Source organism: Vigna unguiculata, chromosome 8, assembly GCF_004118075.2.
Source record: "Vigna unguiculata cultivar IT97K-499-35 chromosome 8, ASM411807v1, whole genome shotgun sequence".
Classification (NCBI taxonomy): domain Eukaryota; kingdom Viridiplantae; phylum Streptophyta; class Magnoliopsida; order Fabales; family Fabaceae; genus Vigna; species Vigna unguiculata.
In genome coordinates, this window is record NC_040286.1 from 36,619,050 (window position 1) to 36,639,566 (window position 20,517).

At 30.6% G+C, this 20,517-nt stretch overlaps 3 protein-coding genes across 3 annotated transcripts; 2 read left to right on the forward strand and 1 right to left on the reverse strand.

Annotated features, from left to right (window-relative positions):
* The first annotated feature begins 720 nt into the window (after window positions 1–720).
* On the forward strand, window positions 721–1,812 carry LOC114193580. The gene is made up of 2 exons (XM_028083437.1): window positions 721–897; window positions 1,338–1,812. Exons 1-2 carry the CDS (start codon window positions 799–801, stop codon window positions 1,530–1,532), a joined length of 294 nt encoding a protein of 97 aa, XP_027939238.1. The 5' UTR covers window positions 721–798; the 3' UTR covers window positions 1,533–1,812.
* A 5,246-nt stretch (window positions 1,813–7,058) lies between these two features.
* On the reverse strand, window positions 7,059–10,880 carry LOC114195171 (endoglucanase 11-like). Its single transcript, XM_028085562.1, is given in 6 exon segments — window positions 7,059–7,820; window positions 7,823–7,952; window positions 9,119–9,373; window positions 9,474–9,674; window positions 10,335–10,547; window positions 10,662–10,880. Coding segments are annotated over 6 exon segments (1,548 nt in total). The 3' UTR covers window positions 7,059–7,290.
* Window positions 10,881–17,803: 6,923 nt separating this feature from the next.
* LOC114194513 (glucan endo-1,3-beta-glucosidase 12) lies at window positions 17,804–19,896 on the forward strand. The gene is made up of 3 exons (XM_028084787.1): window positions 17,804–17,991; window positions 18,258–19,562; window positions 19,689–19,896. The coding sequence occupies exons 1-3, from the start codon at window positions 17,934–17,936 to the stop codon at window positions 19,721–19,723; spliced, it is 1,398 nt and encodes a 465-aa protein (XP_027940588.1). The 5' UTR covers window positions 17,804–17,933; the 3' UTR covers window positions 19,724–19,896.
* The last annotated feature ends 621 nt before the right edge of the window (window positions 19,897–20,517 follow it).

The following is a 20,517-nucleotide window of genomic DNA, read 5'->3' on the forward strand; positions in this document are numbered from 1 at the left end:
TATCGATAAGTTTCAAAATGTCCTTTAGTAATTAAGTAATATTAAATGTATTACAATTAATATATTACTTTAAATATAAAATTAAATAATAATTATATTATTTAAGTAAAATATTTCACTTATTTAACTAAATTGTGTGGCAATGGATGGAAATAGTTGATAGTTTTAAAATAATAATATTTTAATCTATTTTTAATTTATCAACTTTAATTATTATTAAATTATTATATTATATTATTAAAAAGAATTAAAATAAATAATTTAACGATCGAAGTAATAAGTTAAAATAAATCAAAAATAGATTAAAATATTATTATTCATAGATTTAATAGATGGTATTAACCAATAACAAATACTGTACCGTGTCCAGGTGCAGTCTTGTTTTTTTCTCTATTTTAGCAGACATTAAACACCAGACTGCTCCAATTATAATTCAAACTCAATTATAATTATCAATTTTACTCAATTTTATTTATCAAACCTTATCTCTTTATTCAATTCAATCCAGTCCAAATTTATGTCCAAATTTTGTCAGAATAATGATACTTTGATTTACTTTGAGTAAAAAAAATAGATTTTTTTTTTTTCAAATTCAAATCCTACGATTTTTTTTTTCCTTAGTTGATAATTTATTGGATTGGTATTAACCAATGGCAAAACCGTGAATATCTGCGGTGTGTTCAGGTGCAATCTTGTCTTCTTGTTTTCTATTTAAGCAGACATTACACACCACAGTGCTCCAAGAACAATATTTTTACCAACTACTCACTCTCAAACAAACACAGGGAGAGAGAAATCATGGTTGGTGCTCACTTCAACACCATTCTCCATGCCACTTCAAGATCATCTTTGCTAAAATCCACTACCACTAACCCATTCTTCAACAACACAATCAAGGTATCTCCGATTTTTGTTTCTTCTACTTCAATTTCCCTCTCTGATGCAGTGTACTAATTTATGTAATTCTGTTACCCACTTTCCATGAAAACTTTTATTCTTCTGTAAGAACAAACAACCCCACCTGGAAATTAAATTAGACACATGAAAAGTGGAATCTTATCTTCATCATTTTCAGATTCATTTTGCTTGGAATCTTAACTTTTTTGTGTGTTTGAGATGGAAAAATTCTGAGGTTTTCAGCTTTCTGCATAACCCAGTTCTTGAAAATGGAAACATTGACATAGGAATGTTGAAAGTGCAAGCAACTCAAAGGGGTTTGCTATAGGAGTAGTGAAAACTAATGAAATTTTACTGTGGTGAAAATATGTTGAAGAGTGAACAGAGAGTGGGTTCTGGTTTTTGGTTATTGAACTAAGGAATTGAGAATTTTGTTTCAGAACTATGGACAAGCAATCAATGGAAACCGTAGCCGTTTGATGGAAGAGAGGGCACCCTCCACAGCTGAAGAGTTTCAAAGAGTTGCTGAGGAAAAGGCCAGAGAGACGAAGGAAGGGCCAGGAACTCAGAATGTTGAAAAGCTATGTGATGGTGCACAAATCGGTGACTCCAAGGTTGGATCTGTCAAGAACTGAGATTAGAATTTAGAAACCCTTTCTCTGAACTATCAGATTTCTACTGTATGCGCAACTAGAATAAGATTATGTTATTTTCCATGAACTTAATTGTAAGTGTTTTCTGCACCTAGAATAAATGATATTATTGTTGGATCTTCTCAGAGAAATACGTCTGAATTCCTAAGATGGTGTCGAATGATTTCATCAAAATCGGAAAAAAAAAAGGTAAAAGGTGAAAGACGTATATGTATTGTTTTGTAATGAATAAAGAGACTTGGTTGGGATTTTATTGTTTTCCAGCAACATTAGTTTGGCATGTCTCATGTGTTGTATGACAGAGCAGAATAAACAATTGTGTGTACAATGTGGTTAGCCTTTTTTTTAGGGTGTCAAAAGAAGTAAAATGTGTTGATATTTAAACACAAATTTTTGTCTTAGAGTGGTGTTTGCAAGGTAAAATGTGTCTTTTCGATGAAAGAAAATAGTTGATGGTCCCTCCATTGTGGCCATGTTTTGTCCTAACTTATTTTTGTGGTTGGGAGGTATCATCCACTATCACATACATTGATACGAGGGACAACCTCGCCAAACTTTAGTACTTGGATCCCATTTACCATTATTTTGTTTCCTCTCAAATCAAATTAAATAGAGATGGATATGAAGAAAATATTCTATATAAAAATATCATAACAAACTAGTGTGATGAATATAGAAACGTATGAGTAATTGAATCTTATATTATTAAAAAAATTATATTGAAACTCTTCTTGACACAATAAGTGGGAAACTCTTCCCAACACTTTTTAATTACCATTCAAAAATTATACTATTAATTAAAAGTATATAGTATTGTTAATATTAATTGCAATATTAATAGCTTTATTTATTGCTAAGATAAGAACAGAATTTACATATTAATTAATTCTAAATCTTATCCTTAAGTGGTGCAAGCTTATCATTTACTCTAATATGATCTTATCTTAACAAGCTTGTTCATTCTGATATGGCCTTGTTTTGGTTATCTTTTTATCAATTTAAACAACATACGTATACGTAATATATTTATTAAAAAATGTCAAAGTATTACAGATTTTTTTTTTCTTGAATAAATATATTTGAAATGCATTATGAAAGAAAATATGACACGGGATTGAATATTACAAAATGAAAGAAAAATGGACATGACACTGTGGATTGGTGATTAACCAGCACACTATCCATTATGTATGATTGAAAATATGACACGGGATTGAATTAGTATAGTGTATTTGATTGAAAAAAAAAATAAAGAAAAGAAAATAGTGTAATCTATTATATTTTTTTCTCATATATTCTTATACATTTCTAAATTTTTAATTATTTATTTTTGGAAGAAAGTGACTAATCATCATTAGTGAATCTCTTCTTCATAATTACATTTTTTTCGGCCATAATATTCAAACTCAAGATCTTACTTTTAAGAATCTTGGTTGTCACTTTATTCAAATTCAAGATTTTGCTCTAGTAATTTTCATAACACATTTTATCCGTTTTATTGACGCTTTAAATTCCTAACTTTTTGGAATTGTAAAATCAACGAGAAAAAGAAATTAGGGAAAGGAAATATATATTACTTTTATAGTATTTATTTAAAAACGAAAAATAGAGAATAAGAATGTGTTCTATTTATTTATTTGTAAAATTATATCATTTTTATAGCATGCAAAATATAATAGATTCATATTAAAGCAAAAAACGTAGCAAAAGAAAAACTTTTTAGTACTGTTTATTTATTTTTATCACCCCTTTCATAAATCTAAATAAGGAAAGTGATCGACTTTCTTTTTTATTTCCATTCATCTGCATCACATATTATTTTTCACTTTTTTTTTTCCCCACTATTTAACTCCCACACAAAAAGCTAAATATTAATAGTGACAATAAAAACTTTCTTGCAGTGGATGAATAGATATCGTGTCATGAAAATTAAAGCAGTGGGCCAAATCAAACTTTGCCACTCAAATTCAAAGAGACGATGATGAAAACCATCACATTTATTGTCATTTTTTTTTCTTAAAGTAATTCTGCAGAGATATTCTTAAAGCAAGTGAGAAAAAAATAAAAAATAAAAAATAAAAGGTTTTGCTTTTTACTCAAGAGTTTACTTGCTTCACTTCATCTTATTGTAGAATGTGAGATAGAAGATGAAAGGAGTTTGTTAGGTGAAAATAGAATGAAATATTGTGAACAAACTCTCACTACATGTGGCCACGAGCCCATAAGAAAGTTTGGCAGCTTCATATACTCAAATAGATAATGAAAAAAAAAAAAAAAACATATTTTATGATTCGTTATCTATGACTCATTATTTTTGACGGATGAAGAATAACACATGTAATGATATGTAATGAGTTAGGTGAAAAGATCATCTTACGTAATCACTTGAGAATAAACCCTCTTCTTCACAAAATGATGAATTTATCGAGTTGATTAACGGGAGACATGATATTAATAAGATATATGTTCAATTCATTTCAAAGATGGAGATTATTTTTAAGTAATTTTAAGGTTAAATATGTTTTTCTATTTCTCAATTTTAATTAAAAATTAGAAGTTTTTTTTTTCGAAATTTTGACTTAATTTAATATTTTAATTTTATAAATGTATGAATTTAATATTTTTAATCAACTATGATTAAATTTATTAGATATTTTAAACGTTTTTCATGATATCATTTAAGTTGTTGTTTACATCGTTTGACATATTTCTATTGTAATGTTAACATATAAACATGTTTAAAATGTTAAACAAACTTAAAAAAATCGATAAAAGAACTAAATTTATACATTTTTAAAGATTAAAAATTAAACTGATATAAAATTTTTAAAAATAACTAATTTTAATTTTTATTAAAAAATTAAAAAACAAAAATATCTTTTAATTAAAATTTTTAAAGTAAATAGTTTATGGATATTATCTCTACGAAGTATTTCTATCTAATGACGCTTACATTCATATTCAAATTCCTAAAAATAAATTATTGGACCAGATGCTCCCATAACAAGCACAAACTGCTTATAAGTTTTGTACATTAAATAAGATGACAAGATAATGTTCTCAATTTTTTTTTTAAACGTTAAAAGAATTCGTTCAGGTTTTTATTTTTCGAGAAAGGTGAATAACTCACTTTCTTTTACAAAATTATGAAATTATTTTATCAAATTTATTGATGTAGCCATTAAAAAAAAAAAAAACTATATAAATGAGTAGTAATACGTCATGTTTGTATAGCACGACATGAAAAAAGTTTTATTTTTTCAAACAACTTCAAATTATTAATGGTAATGAAGTTATGTTTTGAAATCATAATTAACTTTTAATTTTCTTTTTTTAATTTATATAAAAGATGTAATTCTTTATATGTAAAAGAAAGTAAAATTAAAACTTATAATTTTAAAACATGACTTCATCATTTTGATAACTTAAAACTGTGTTAGGAAAACAAAATTCTATATTTGTATAATGTTTTAAAAATATCCTAATATTGATAAATTTAAGAAAAAAATAACATCATTTTCATAAAATTATATATAGTTTTAAATTTTAATCTTCAGTAGCTTATATTAGTTAAAAAGCTTTAGTGGACTACAGTTATTATAAAAGAAGAAGAAAAAAATGAAAGAAAGGAAAACAAAAACACGTTGGCAATTAAGATGAGAACAGACCAAGTTTAAAGTCTGAGTTAATTTGATCTATTTAATAAAAATGTTACGTTTGGACTTAAAAAATATGTTTGATTAAGAAAATCAGGTTTCAAGTTATTAAAAACCTATTGAGAACATAAATTAAAAATCCCATATCATAAGTAAAATAAATATTTAGGATAAAAAACATATTATTAATAAATTAAATTTAATATTTATTTTAAAATTTATATTTTATAACTATTTAAATTTGGTCTAATCTATTTAAAAGTTCACTTGATAATCTATTTAGATATTAAAATATGAAGGAAAAAAAAATCTTAAAATATAATTTAGATTGAACTCTTAAAATGCATGGTCAGAATCCATAAACGTTTAGGAATCTGGACTCCTTGGCCCTCTAAAACGAAGATGTTTGGGTCATTTCTTCCTGCAATCCTATTTTATCTTCCTGTACCCCATAACTTTCAAAACTCCCATTTTACCCTCAGTGAAATTAAAAATCCTAACGTTATAATATATATAATATAATACTCCTTGCGTATCAATTGGCCTGGAAAATGACCAATGGCAAAATTTTTTCCCATTTATCCTTATTATAATAAATTATGTCCGTTAATTAATGACAAGAGTTATATTGTCAATTAATAATAAGAGTTATGTTATATAACATAAACAGTTATTTTACGTAATATAACAATTATTGTATCCGTTATGTACCATAATTGATTATTATATTATATAATGTAATTAATAATTATTTATTGTAATTTTATTAATTATTAATATTTTATTGCTCTTTAACTTTAATATTATGATCAAATAAATTTTTTTATTAAGTATAATTTGTATTAAAAACTATATAATAATTTTTATTTTAATATTTAATTATATCTTTTGTATAAAATATTTTAATTATTTTATAAATATTTTAATTTATAACTTTCGATTTTATTACATCAATCAAATTATTTATAATTTGTTTTACTCTTAATTCTCATCCTCTTAACCTAAGCTATTACATTTTTTTTTTCTTCATGCTCTAACTATCGCCTCAACCAAACATAAAAAACAAATGACATTATAGTTTCAAAATTTTGTTAGAAAATTATTTTTGCGACGCTTTCTTTACAATATTCCAGGTAAAAGTGCCAGGAGTTGGCACACCACGCACTCTCAATGCGCGTCAACCAATCAAGAAAAAGAAAAAAACCGTTAAATGGGAACATGGACTCTGCTGGGTTTTCACATTTTGAACTTTGTGATTGTGACCAATGCTTGAATTTTGAGGACTTAAAAATACCGAAACATCGTGGCAATAAATCCTGCTTGATTTTCGTTTCGGCTGGCTTTTCCATGTGACCATTCCCCCGCAAATTCAGTTACAACAGAAAGTGCTTTTGGGCCTTTAGCTCATATACCCTTGCAACCGTAATTAAAGGGAAAGAAAATTGAACATAAAAATAAAAATCAGACACAACCAAACCCAAGAATCTCGTGAATGTTTTAAAACAGTCTTTTCAGAATTGTGGGATCTTCTATCTCCATTCTTCCATGCTCCAACTGTTGCATATTATTATTACACTTACTCTTTTGTGTCGGTTGATGCAAGTACTTACATCGCCGATCTATAAAACTTGACATTTTTTTCAACTGTTTTTCTTTTTACGTTATATTTGTTGTCAATACATTGTGTTTTTATAACTTTTTATGGATAAAATTGCAAATCCTTCTTAATATAAATTTTTCGATAAAAATTATTAATTTTTTATAATTTTGTATTCATAGTAATAAATTTAAATTCTAAACTTTGAATGAATGCATAACAAATATGACAAAAATAAAAAAGCACGTTTGTTAATTGTAAGTCAAAGGGACACAACCCACTTTCACTACTTATGCAACTCATTCCAAATGCTAGTAGAAGAAGGGGTACACTTTCCTATTTCACCTAATGCCTCTAACATTGACTCTATAGTTTGTATCTTATACTGTATACTTAAATTACGATGGCGGCAAAAAAGTAAGCACTGCCATGAAAAAATTCTCTGGTAGGGCACATAATGGAGCAAAATTTTTCTCTATAACCTTAACTAGCTAGAAGCTATCAAAGGGGTTTTATTGTGATGAACATCACCATGTGACTGATGATGCAATCTAGCAAAAACCCCTACTAAAGCTGCAGTGTTGTAGGTGCATGCCTCTGTTTGGACGTAATTTGATCTCTCATCTTTAAATTGGTCTTTGATGTCAGGCCCACCAACGAGGGCCCCAATTAGTACATTTGGATTGGGTTCACCGCGTCCATACCAGCTATCATAACCCTGAATGCACCCAATAAAACCCTTGTTTTCCTTTGATGATTCAATGGATGCGCCCCTATGGTGCACCCTCTGGGGGAAATCGGGACCGTAGCCTACCAAGTAACTCATACCCATTGGATTAGATCCTAAGATGTAATCAACCTGTGATTTCGCAAAGGCAAACATCTCGTGTGGACCCACCTCTCCCCTTTCGCAATGCAGCTTCTGATGTGTGGCTTGGAGGTGATCAGAATACAGTGTGAGAAGAAACGACGCCGTTGCCACGTACTGCATGTTGTTCCATTGGCGGGTGTACAATAACCCCCTGGGGTGCGCTCCACGTTACTCACGTTGTTGAGGTTGAGGCACGCGCAGAGATAGTGCTCGGCTTTTGAACGATACTGTTTAAGTACGACTTCATGCTGCTTGTGTTTCTTTTCTTCCGTTGATAACTGTCATAAGGAAAATGTCGGTAAGCAATTTTCATTATTTCATTCTAAAATGAATCAATAAAATTAAAATAGATGCTTAAATCACTCTCAATTATAAACTAGGTACAAGTAATTGATGATATCATCGATAATCACGTTACATTAAAAGAGTTAAATATATTTGAAATTTCTAAAATTATATGCGGAATTTTATATTCCAAACTTATATTTGATATTCAAACATTCAAAACAAATAGATGAATATAGAGTTAAATATATTTTGATTATTTAATTTTAACTGAAAATTGAAATAAATCTTTTTTTGAAATTTTGGACCAATTTAGTCTCTTATACTTAGAAATGCATGAATTGATTCTTTTTAATACAAGTTTATTAAGTTTATTTGATGTTTTAAACAAGTTTATAACATTTGAGTTGTTTATACTGTTTAATACATTTTTGCTTTAATTTTAGTTGAAGATCGTCTCTAAAATACGTTTAAAACATCAAATAAACTTAACAAACTTGGATTAAAATAATTAAATTCACGAATTTATAGATATGACAACTAAATTTATTCAAAACTTCAAGAGACTAATTCTGATTTTCATTTTAAGAAATTAAAAACATATTTAACCCATAAATATAATCTTTTTTAACGACATTAAATTTTGGAAATTTTGTTTGCATTACATACTGATATTTGATGGTAAAATGGGATGAAGACATGGTAAAATATGTTAAATGGTGTAAACACTTTAAATGTTAGTCCAAAACACCATTTAACACGAAAAAATATTATGAGGGTTATATCTGTTAATTTTTAAAGTTTTGAAATCAAAGTATATCAAAATTTGAGACAGATAAACTTTAATTTTGTATCAAAATTTAAAGATTAAAATTATATTTAATTATTTTGAAAATGATATTTTTATTTCATTTTTTTTTTACTTTGTTATATTTTTGTAAACCACGCTTTCTTTTGTTTTTACTTTTTACAACAAAAAAACATGAAGTGATACCATCAGTCTAGTACTTCTATCGTACCTTCTTTCCAGGACAGTTCAAAACTTTGAAAGGTAGAAGAATGATTAAGCAGAGATTAGAAAACACAAATTACAATAAAGTAAAAGAAAAGAAAGGGATTTAAATTGGGAAGTGTGAGGAAAGAGATGATTATTGTTTACCATGGAAGCAATGGCTTGAACACCAGCATATTTAACATCCCAGCTGAACTCACTGATGGCCCAAGTGGTCCCACCAAAGTCATGAGCCTTCTCCACAAAATAGTTTAAATATTGGTCCTTCTCTGTGGCCTTATAAAGCCAAATAGCTGCCCACAGCAACTCGTCCATGTAGCCACTAACGGAAGTATAATACCCTTTAGCCACTCCAACACTCTCATCATACTTCCCTTTGTATTTGTCACCAAACTCAAACAACTACAACAAACACCAACCACATCCCTATTATAATCTCAATTATCCACGATCAAATTCACATTAATCCAACTAGTTTAGTTAATGTCAATAAAACAAATACCTGTTCTGCATGATGCAAAAGTTGTTGAGAGTAATGTGGATTTGTTCTCCTAAACACCATGGATGCCGCCGCCAACGCCGCCGCGGTCTCGCCGGCCACATCCGACCCAGGGTTGTCGCCGTCAACCTTGTAAGCTCGCCGTGACGTCGTCATGTCCTCCGGCCGCTGCCAACAGTAGTGATCGGTGTAGCCGTCACCCACCTAAACATGTTCACTCATAATAAGATTATGTATATAACAATTTTTACAAGAAAGGTCCGCATATCATGATTTTTAAACCTAATTTAATTTCATAAAATTGATTTATAAGATGAGATTTACATCTTTTTGTATAATATGAAATTATTTTTGTTTCTAGTATGTAGAACTAGAAATTATTAAATGATATATTTGGAGTCCGATAACGGATAAAATATAATATCTAAAAAATTGTTAGAATAAGTAACAACTTAATTCTGATATCATGTTATCAACTTAATTCTGATATCATGTTAGAAGTAAATTTTAAATTTAAGTTAATCTTAAAAAAATCAATTTATAAAATGAGATTTGCATTCCAGACATACTTACATATTCCACTCACGCTTACATAACCTTATCACCGGTAGATGTAGTACTTCTCACAAAAATTTCATCGCGTAAAATTTTCTTATAACTTCTAGTAAAGTTTAAACAAATGTTATAAAACTCCATGTTCATGGCAGGAAAACAAGGAGAGATCCGTAGAATCTTCCGACATTAGGATCGATTCCTCCGGTTAGTTTGGAAGAGGCATTGAGTTCTCAACGGCGGCGCGTGGGATGATTAATTTAAAAAAGTGAAAAATATCTTGAATTGCATGGAGTGAATTGAATTACATACCTCAACCCAAAGAACATTGGGGTGTGTGTGGGCCTTTATGAAATAGTCCGTTCCCCACTTGATGGCCTCGAGCGTGTGAGCGTACTCGCCGGCCGCTGCGATTTGTTGGCCGTACTCTATGGCAGCCCACGAGAGGAGTGTGACGGTGAATGCCATCGGCAAACCGAATTTCACGTTGTCCCCTGCATCATAGTACCCTCCCACCAAGTCCACCTAAAAGTCCCCAAAAACAAGAACCATAATGTTGGAAGAAAACCCAAAAAAAACGAATATAAAAGAAAACATGGTTTTGGGTTCAGATTTTATAGGAAGCAATGGAGCATGTACCCCTTGTTCTAGGCCATCGGTGAGGGCAGAATGGTGACGCCAAGTGACCCTTTGGTTGTAGGGTAAGCGTCCTGAACGCTGCGACTCGAAATAGAGTAGGCTCTGTGACAGGGCTTGGCCATAGTTGAAGGACTCACATAAATGGAGGAAGATTGTGGTGAAAGAGAGTAACCAAATACATGGTGCCAAATACCGTATCTGAACCTTCTCTTTCTTCATCTTTCAATCTTTCTCTCCTCTTTCTTTCTCTTTATATATGGTTTGTTCAGTGTTTGGGATTACAATTTACCATGTCATTTTCATAGGTTTTATTGTACTCTCTTTTGTTTTGTTCGTCAACCAATACAGTGTTAGAAAATTGTACTTTCAGACGTGGCGCGTGAAAAACATGTTAGGGTTAATTTTTCCGAAATGGAATGTTTTGTACACTAAAGGGAACTAGTTATGGAATTTATATTTTGTCTTTCAGATTATTTTCTTTCAACAGCTATAAAATGTATTTTTTTTAAATTTAATTATGATTTAATTGAACCTAAGTTTGAATTAAAAGACTAAAACATGAAATTATATGTACACTACAAATTGACGAGTAAGGTACACTAAAAATTCCTGTTCAATGACTATTTCCCATTGTTCAAACTGTCCCCTTTTTTTTTTCACGTGTTTTCATCCGTTTACTTAGTATATATTAATATCACTTGCAGTAACTGTTATTGGTATAAAGAGTTTTAAGAAATAATTAAGATTAAATTTTTGTATTTAATTTAACTGTATTTTGTAATGATATACTTTTGGTTCTTTGACTACAATTAATGAAACCGGTAAACAAATTAAAGCATAAGTATAAACGTATAATGTATTAAAAGAGTTTATTTTTTTCTTTTTCTAAACTTGTATATAAATGTTGTCTGGGTTCAGTAATTAGAATTAGAATTTCACATAGATGAAACGCAAAGTTTTAAAACAAAAAATTATATGAAACTCTAATTATTAATAAAAACAATATTTATAACACTGTAGATAAATTTTTTTCCTGATGAAAATAAATAGGCCAGCGATTCATTGATGAAAATGGGCCAGATATATGGGCCGATGAACACATGTGTTTCTGGCTCAATATTAAATTGGATGATACTTCTTCCATCTATCAATTTTCTTTCTGCACCCCATCAAAGCTTCTGGAAAAAAAAAATCCGGAAAAAAAATTCCGGAATAGAAGCGGATGAATGTCTTCTGAAAAAGTGAGTGAGTGTCTTCTGAAAAAAATATTTCCAGAGGTGATTTAATGTGTTCCGGAAATAAGATCCTGAATAATACGTGAAGGAAGAATTTTGATGGGTTGCAATAAGTAACAGCCTATTAAACTTATAAGGTTTATTTAAATTTTCATTGGGCTCATCCACCTCTTCAGCCTGCGAACATGTCATATTGGGCCCCAAACTATTACAGTCCCATCGAGAATAGTGTTGTTTTATTTGGGTTAATTCATAAAAACAACAACTGTTTCGAGCCAAAGAAAAAAAAAAAATCCTTTTCACAATCCATTGTTGGAAATTTCTTCAGTGGCCTAAGAGTTGATAAGGTTTGATCACCATTTAAAAATAATGTTAAATTTGTCTTATTTAATCCATTGATTCTAAAAATACTCGAGGAACGTGTTAGGTTAAATGATCATCAACGTAAATTGGTCGTCTTCTACCAAACTCGTTACTTTTTGTACTGGCGCTATTATAAATCTTCCATTTTTATGAGATTGTTTTAAATATATCTGTAAGCGTATGTTCATTACATCACGATACTTGTTCCCTGATGTTCCTTCTTCGAATAGATTTCCATGTTTTCTAACCATAGATTTATAACTAACACGACCTTTATCGTTTATGTTCTGGTTGAGCGATTTATCTAGCTTTTCAAGCACAGCGACAGACTCCTAAAGTAATGGAAAGAGAAATAAAACACCCACTTTTGGATTTAGGATTTACTTCAAAAAAATTCGAATAAACTCCCTCAACTATTATGAGACATAATATTTTGGGTTAAATATATTTTTAATCCTCAGTGAATTTTGAAATTAGTCTATTTCAAAAATTTTGATCAATTTAGTTCTTCTTCTATCAAAATATGTGGATTTAGTCATTTTAATCAGATTTTGTTGGATTTATTTGATGTCTCATACGTATTTCAGGATTGTATTTGAGTTGTTTATATTGTTTTACACATTTTGTTTTAATGTTAAGTCAAATACTATTATGAAACGCGCTTGAAATATCAAATAAACTTAACAAAATTTGATTAAAATAACTAAATCCACATATTTGAAAAGATAAAGGACTAAAATTGATCCAAAGTTAAGAGACCAAATACATATTTAACCCTAATATTTATACATGTAAGAGGTACTCCAACGATTGAAGTGAGTATTTTTTGACTATAGGGTATTAAATACTCTAATTAATGTCATCTAACTACCTTACTAACATCTTCTATTTATAGTTTTGATCATGAGTTTTTTTACTTACCATTCAACTAATCATGGCCCAATAGTGCTTAAACATGATTAATCGATTGATTCGTGCTAATACATTTTTTTGAGTTTGGATAGTGACTTGCATCATTTCACGATCAATCATTCAGATAATGTTAATCAATTTGACATCATATACTTATGTGTTTGCATTTTTTAAGTTTTGAAAAAAAAATTAAAAGTAGTAATAAGAAAGACACAAATATAAGTGTATAAAGTATAAATAAATAAATCCATGACAACTTTTTTTATTAAGAAATATATACACACAAAAAATAATTCTCTTTAAATAGGTATGAATATATAGGTATAGATATACGAGTGAATTGATATCATATTATCCATATATCTGCGATTCATCCACAAATAGTTGGAAAAAGAAAAGGCTTTCAATTAGGTCACAAGTGAAGTAACCCTCTCTCTTCAAAACAACAAAATCGCACCACTTCCACAATCAAACCCTAGCAAGCTGAAATTGGTGACCAATGGAACCAACCACAGAAACATTAAGTGAATTTCCACCATAAATACCGTCAAAATCTCAATGGGAACGGAAACGTAAGGGGAAAGCATCAGAAATTGGCCTTATAAATATCTAGCTTCAGGGATGAACGTGAACTCACCAAAAAATCTCAGGTTTTAATTAAAGACACTTTACAGATCAAAGCATGAATGATACCTTAACCTACTATTCAATTTTAGTTTTGCTGAAAACAATTTTTAGAAAATTTAAAACGCCAAAGAAAGAAAACCACTCACAAAAATGAATAGTTCTAGTTATCATTAAGAAATTGAACAATGTGAATGAATCTTATACCGACCTAAGATAAGTGTAGAATTGTCTAACCTTATTATTATTGTGATAAGATTTTAAAAGTGTAGTGTCAAAATTGGGAAGATGCAATTTGACAAACAGTTTTGACTTATTAAGGAAAAAAGTTTCATTCAATGTACAAAATATTAATTAAATGAATTGAATACACGGTGCCAAATATAAATGTATGTTTCATGTAATAAATATTTGTGTGGCTCTTGCTTGAGAAAACACTCAAGTATAGTTTTCTTAATAATAAGTCCCTTTTACTTAATTTGGCTAACATGAACACGACTCTGCCGACTCATTTAGGTCCTTCAATTCTCCATTTTCTGCACCAAAACCCCATCTTGAGTGTTGAACCGAAAAAGAAAAAAAAAAATCACCCTCCAACTCCAACCACTTCTATTTTGTTAAAGAATTATTGAGTCAAAACACATAATTTCTTAAATATATTTTCAAATTCACATATAAAATTTATCATAGTTCAACATATATTTTTTTGCCGCATAATGGTGAAAATTAGGTAAGTTAAGTCATAATTAAAAAATATAATCTTTGGTGAAATAATTTTTAAGGAAAATATTACAAGAGATAACATCAATTATTTTATGATGATATTAGATGAGTCGAATCATTATAAAATTACGCTGTGTTATGTTCTAAAATCGAAAGAATAATATATTGAGCATCAACTATAATTCTTGACTTATAAGTGATAATGTTGAATTTAATAATTAATAGTAGAATTAGACATATGAGTTTAATTTTCCAAATAATAATTATTAGGAAGAAATTATTGAAGGGTGTTAACACTCCTTTACGTTTATGATTACACATATTGAAAGTTAATGTAAATATTTATTAGTGATCTCTCGAAAATTAAAATTACAATAAAATTATTGTGCAATTAAATTTGTAGTCTAATTTTAATCAGTCAAATGAATTTTGTAAGTTGATAACACCTTTGGTTATTTTAGTATAAAATCTAAACCCTAAACTTTATAAATTTAATTAATAATACTATATTATTAGAATAATAAATTATGTTTAAAACCTAAATCAACACTTGTGTTAGGTAAAATATATGTTTTATTGGGATCAAAGTGTTAATTTATTCCTTCGTCCTTAAGTATTTTTAATTATTAAATGGTCCCATACACATTTGATCGCATTTATAACTCCAAAGTCACTTGGCTTTTTGTGTAGAACAGAAGAGGAATGATACATTTCACCGACTAATACAGAGGCCAATGATTATTTTGTGTATAAAAATATCAATTATCATTCATTTATTTTATTTTGTTGATAATGGCACGTCATTTCTTTTCTTTCTTGTCATTTGTGTTTCTCAAAGTACATACGGTGATATAAGAAATGAAATCAAGATAATAAAAAATTGCACTGATATAAAATATCCTTACGTATAATTTTTTCCTAGCATTGTTCTTTTTGGCAGTTTTCGTTATTGTAATGTTAGATGAAGACCTTTTTGAAAACACTGCATATAAAACAGACCAATTATTAATTAAATTATAAAGAAAGGAGCAACTTGAATTTTGAGCTATGTATCACTATTTTAGGATATGGATAAAGATAACATCGATCTCAAATTTTCCTTTTTAATGATTTTGAAAGGTAATATATTATAGTTAAATGCAAAATTAGAAATTGTTTTTATTCTTAATTTTAATATATTTTGATTTAAATTTTGAGAGGAGACATTTAAAAAATTAACTTATTTAGATTAAAAAATGTTTATTTTTAAAATTAAACAAAGCACTACAAAAAAAATATTTTTAAAGCTAAAATACGTAAAATTAATTACCCCGCCCAAATTGAATTGATAGCATTTACACGCTTACCCAAAAGTCGTTATTTTAGACAGCAGAAAAGTCATAATTGGAGTTAATTTATGGGTCACTATCTATTAAAAGATAATTCACTTTAAATTTTATCTCAATTTTATTTTTTTGGAAAACATAGCCAAATTAAACTTAATTAATTTTTATATAAATTAAATAATTTTCTAATAATTTTGAGTACAGCTTTAAAATATTTGTTAATTTTAAATTCATTATTTTGTTAATATATTATGATTAGCTATTGTAAACGTATAATTAATATTTTTGTCTAAAGAGAATATACTAGCTGTTTATGATATATTGAAAATAAATAACTTGACAAAATTCAAATTATAATATTAAATTAATATTAGGAAAAAATAAACTATAACCGTCTAACTAAATTTGAGTTGTTTTTATTAAAAAATATATATAACACTAAATTTAAATTATTAAATGAAATCATAAAAAATGTCATTATCCTATTTATATTAACTTTAAATAATAAAATTAATATAGAACATTATTGCGCAGCATTCAATAAATATTGTAGAGGAGACTCTGAAAAGACCCTAAATAAATAATATTAATACTAGCTGCATCATTATGATCTCATGAAAGAAAAAAGAGTTTAGTGAAAATATTTTTCTTTTCAAAAACATTACTATTAAATTTAAAGAGACACTACTTCAATACTTTTTTTACTTAGTAATATATCCCACTGTCTAGCCTGAAATAAGAGAGAAAATGTTATTAGGAATAATGAGTGAGCATGATATGTGTGTGAAAAATAAATCATTTTCATTGCTTTGCACATGGAATTAATTATGCTCAAAGTAAAGTGAAGAGAAGTTTCTAACAAACCTATAGGTCAAAATAATGGAATTAATTTTCTTATATTTGACAAGAAACATAATTTGATTTTGGAAGAAAATGGTGTAACATTTCATAGTCTGATGCATGAAATTAGAAAGAAAACACACCACACATTGACACACAAGTCCACCTTTGACAATTCCCAAGTTTCTTCTTCCACAAGTATTCTACCCTTTCTTTCATACTCAGTTTTCTTCCTTTTTCACACACAAATTAAAATGTGATCAAAATTAAGTTATATATCTCTGGGGATAGTTGTGAACAGAGAAACTGTATTTGAAACAAAACCAAATTTAGTAGTCGAAGTTTGGCTACCTAATCACTGCTAGTGATTATTATAATTTAGCCACCAATTCCAAAAGAAATGGTCATGGAGCTTCAGATTTTTTCCTGGACCATAGTTGAAAACAAATTAAACAAAAAACATGCACTGTTTCTGTTCTGATAACCCCAAGAAAAAACAAAATTAGAAAATGGAAAACCCAAGTGGTTAAAATAATAGTACGACACTGCCATGATGATTCCTCTATTGAAGGCAAAGAATTGATGAATCACTTATTTACACAGTGGTGTACAGTGTAATGAATTAATGGATTCCAACTCTTGTTTTCGCAGTTTACCCAGAAGAAACAAACCAAGCACAAGTCACCAAATCAAACACTGCTGGATGGCAGAACCCCAACGTTCAAATTTGAGAAAAATGATTGAAACAAAATCATAATTGTCTCTAATCAACGTTTCTTGGGTACACAAACACAAACAAACATGTACCTCCACTCTCCCGTTTCATTCGTGACGTGTCCCTGTCGACAAGGTTGTCCCATACACGTGTACGGCGACAACATAGGCCACTACGAGATCCAACGGACACCTGAGCTAACATTTTATGGTCTTTTCACTCTTCTGTTCTGTTCTGCTGGTAACGGACACCTGAGCTAACATTTTATGGTCTTTTCACTCTTCTGTTCTGTTCTGCTGGTAACATTTTCTAACCTAACATTAGCGGTTGCGGGATTGTGCATTGGTGAGTGGGTCTCCAACACGGGTCCCACACGGCTTAAAAGTGAAAGCTCTTTTTCCTCAACCACGCCTCACCCATCAACAACTACCCTCACCACTATAAAATCCATACACTCCCTTCTCACCCAAAATAACTGCAGATTTTTTCTTTCTATTGTATCGTCTACAAGCTCTGCTTCTCCCAGAACCAGAGCATGGCTACTCTCGCATTCTCCTTCTTCTTCCTTCTTATTTCATTCTTTTCATCATCAGGTAACAAAACAACATTTCTTCATGCTCTTTATCTGTTCGTGCACAAAAGTTACATTTAATAATGTTTTTAGTTCTACTCTTTTGTCAGAATTTTGTGTCAGATATGAGAGACTTGAACTTTAGCTATGAATGATTCGATAGTGATACTAAAACTTTGAGTAGAAACAACAACAAAAGTACTTGTTAAGCTTTTGTTTGTGACTGGTTTATGTGCATGGCTATATATAACTTTGACCCTTTCTGTTACCACGATTCTGGTTTTTCAGAAGCGGGGTCCGTAGGAGTAAACTATGGAAGGTTGGCGAACGACCTACCTACACCGGCGAAGGTGGTGGAACTTCTTAAGAGTCAGGGGCTGAACCGTGCGAAGCTGTACGACACTGACGCCACCGTGTTAACGGCGTTTTCGAACTCGGGAATCAAGGTGACGGTTGCCATGCCCAACGAGCTTCTCTCGAACGCCGCCGCGGACCAGTCCTTCACCGACTCATGGGTGAACGATAACATCTCAAAATACTACCCCGCCACGCAAATCGAAGCCATCGCTGTGGGTAACGAAGTGTTCGTGGACCCAAATAACACCACCGAGTTCCTCGTACCGGCCATGAAGAACGTGCTGGCTTCCTTAACCAAGAACAACCTCAACACCAACATCAAAATCTCCTCTCCCATCGCACTCTCCGCGCTCCAAAGCTCCTTCCCCGCTTCATCCGGTTCATTCAAAACCGAACTGGTCGAACCGGTTATTAAACCCATGCTCGACCTCCTCCGCCAAACCGGTTCCCCCCTCATGGTGAACGCTTACCCGTTCTTTGCTTACTCAGCAAACGCCGATAAAATCTCCTTGGACTACGCGCTCTTCAGGGAGAACGCCGGCGTCGTTGATTCCGGTAACGGTTTGAAATACACCAATCTTTTCGACGCCCAAATCGACGCCGTTTTCGCTGCCATGTCAGCGCTTCAATACAACGACGTTAAGATCACGGTTTCCGAGACGGGTTGGCCTTCCGCGGGAGACTCGAATGAAATTGGAGCGGGCCCGGAGAATGCCGCTGCGTATAACGGTAACTTGGTTCGACGCGTGTTGGGCCAGAACGGGACCCCCTTGAAGCCCAATGAATCGGTCGACGTTTTTCTCTTCGCGCTTTTCAACGAGAATCAGAAAACAGGGCCCACGTCCGAAAAGAATTACGGATTGTTTTACCCCAGCGAGAAGAAGGTTTACGATATTCCGCTGACGGCGGAGGGTGTTAAGAACGTGCCGTCGTCGGGCGTGGGGAAGAACCAGGTTCCGGCGAGTGGGGACGTTGCAACGACGTCGCATCAGGGTCAGACCTGGTGCGTTGCGAATGGCGGTTCTTCCGAGGAAAAGCTTCAGAACGGTCTTAACTACGCTTGCGGAGAGGGTGGAGCCGATTGCACACCCATTCAACCAGGTGCCACGTGTTACAATCCTGACACGTTGGAGGCTCATGCTTCTTACGCTTTCAACAGTTACTATCAGAAGAAGGCACGTGCCGCTGGCACCTGCGATTTCGGTGGAACCGCCTATGTTGTCACCCAACCACCTAGTAAGTATTCCTATCTTGAATTATGTCATTTTTTTAAAGAATCTTAAAAAAAAAAAAAAGAATCGTTTTTTTAATTTTGAAGCATGGATTTTTGTTGAAACCGTGTTTGATGAATTTGTGTTGCAGAGTATGGGACCTGCGAATTTCCCACAGGATACTGAATGCAGAGAGATGGAGTGGGTGGGTTAATTTGGTGAAGCCTTTTTTATTTGGATTCGATGGAGTTTTGCCATTTTTCTCTTGTATTCTTCCATTCATTACATGTCATTAGGTTTTGATTAACCTGTGTTACCTACTAATAAAGTCTAATATTTATGATTGCTTTGGGGTCACTCATTTCTTTCACCCATTTATCTGTAATTATATCTGTTTATATTAAATTTTATTACAACTTATATTACTTCTAGTGAATTTTCATGTTAACTAATTTTAGCTCAATTATTATTATTTTTTTTTCACGCCAACACCAATCCATAGTTCTGATCCTCTGTCATAAACTATTGAGTTAATTAATATATAAATACATGACACTGATTAAACTAACTAATCCTCTGTCATAAACTATTGAGTTAATTAATATATAAATACATGACACTGATTAAATTAATTAGCACAGGTGTTATAGCGACTGTGTACATATTTTTTAAATATGTGTGATATTATATTACATTATAATGGTACTAAATTAATATATAAATTAAAATTATATTTATTAAAAATAAAGTGAAATATATTATTGATATTTTAAAATATAAAAAAAAAAATTCATTTATATATTACTAGCGTAAACACATGCGTTAAGTAATGATAAATTTTTAAAAATTTAATAAATTATTATATTTAAAGAATAAAATTAGTATTTTGAAATATGGATAGAAAAGGAGAATTCTCTCTATATATTATTATAGATTATAGATGAACGAAATTTCGGCCTCGTCTATTAGTGGTCATGAAC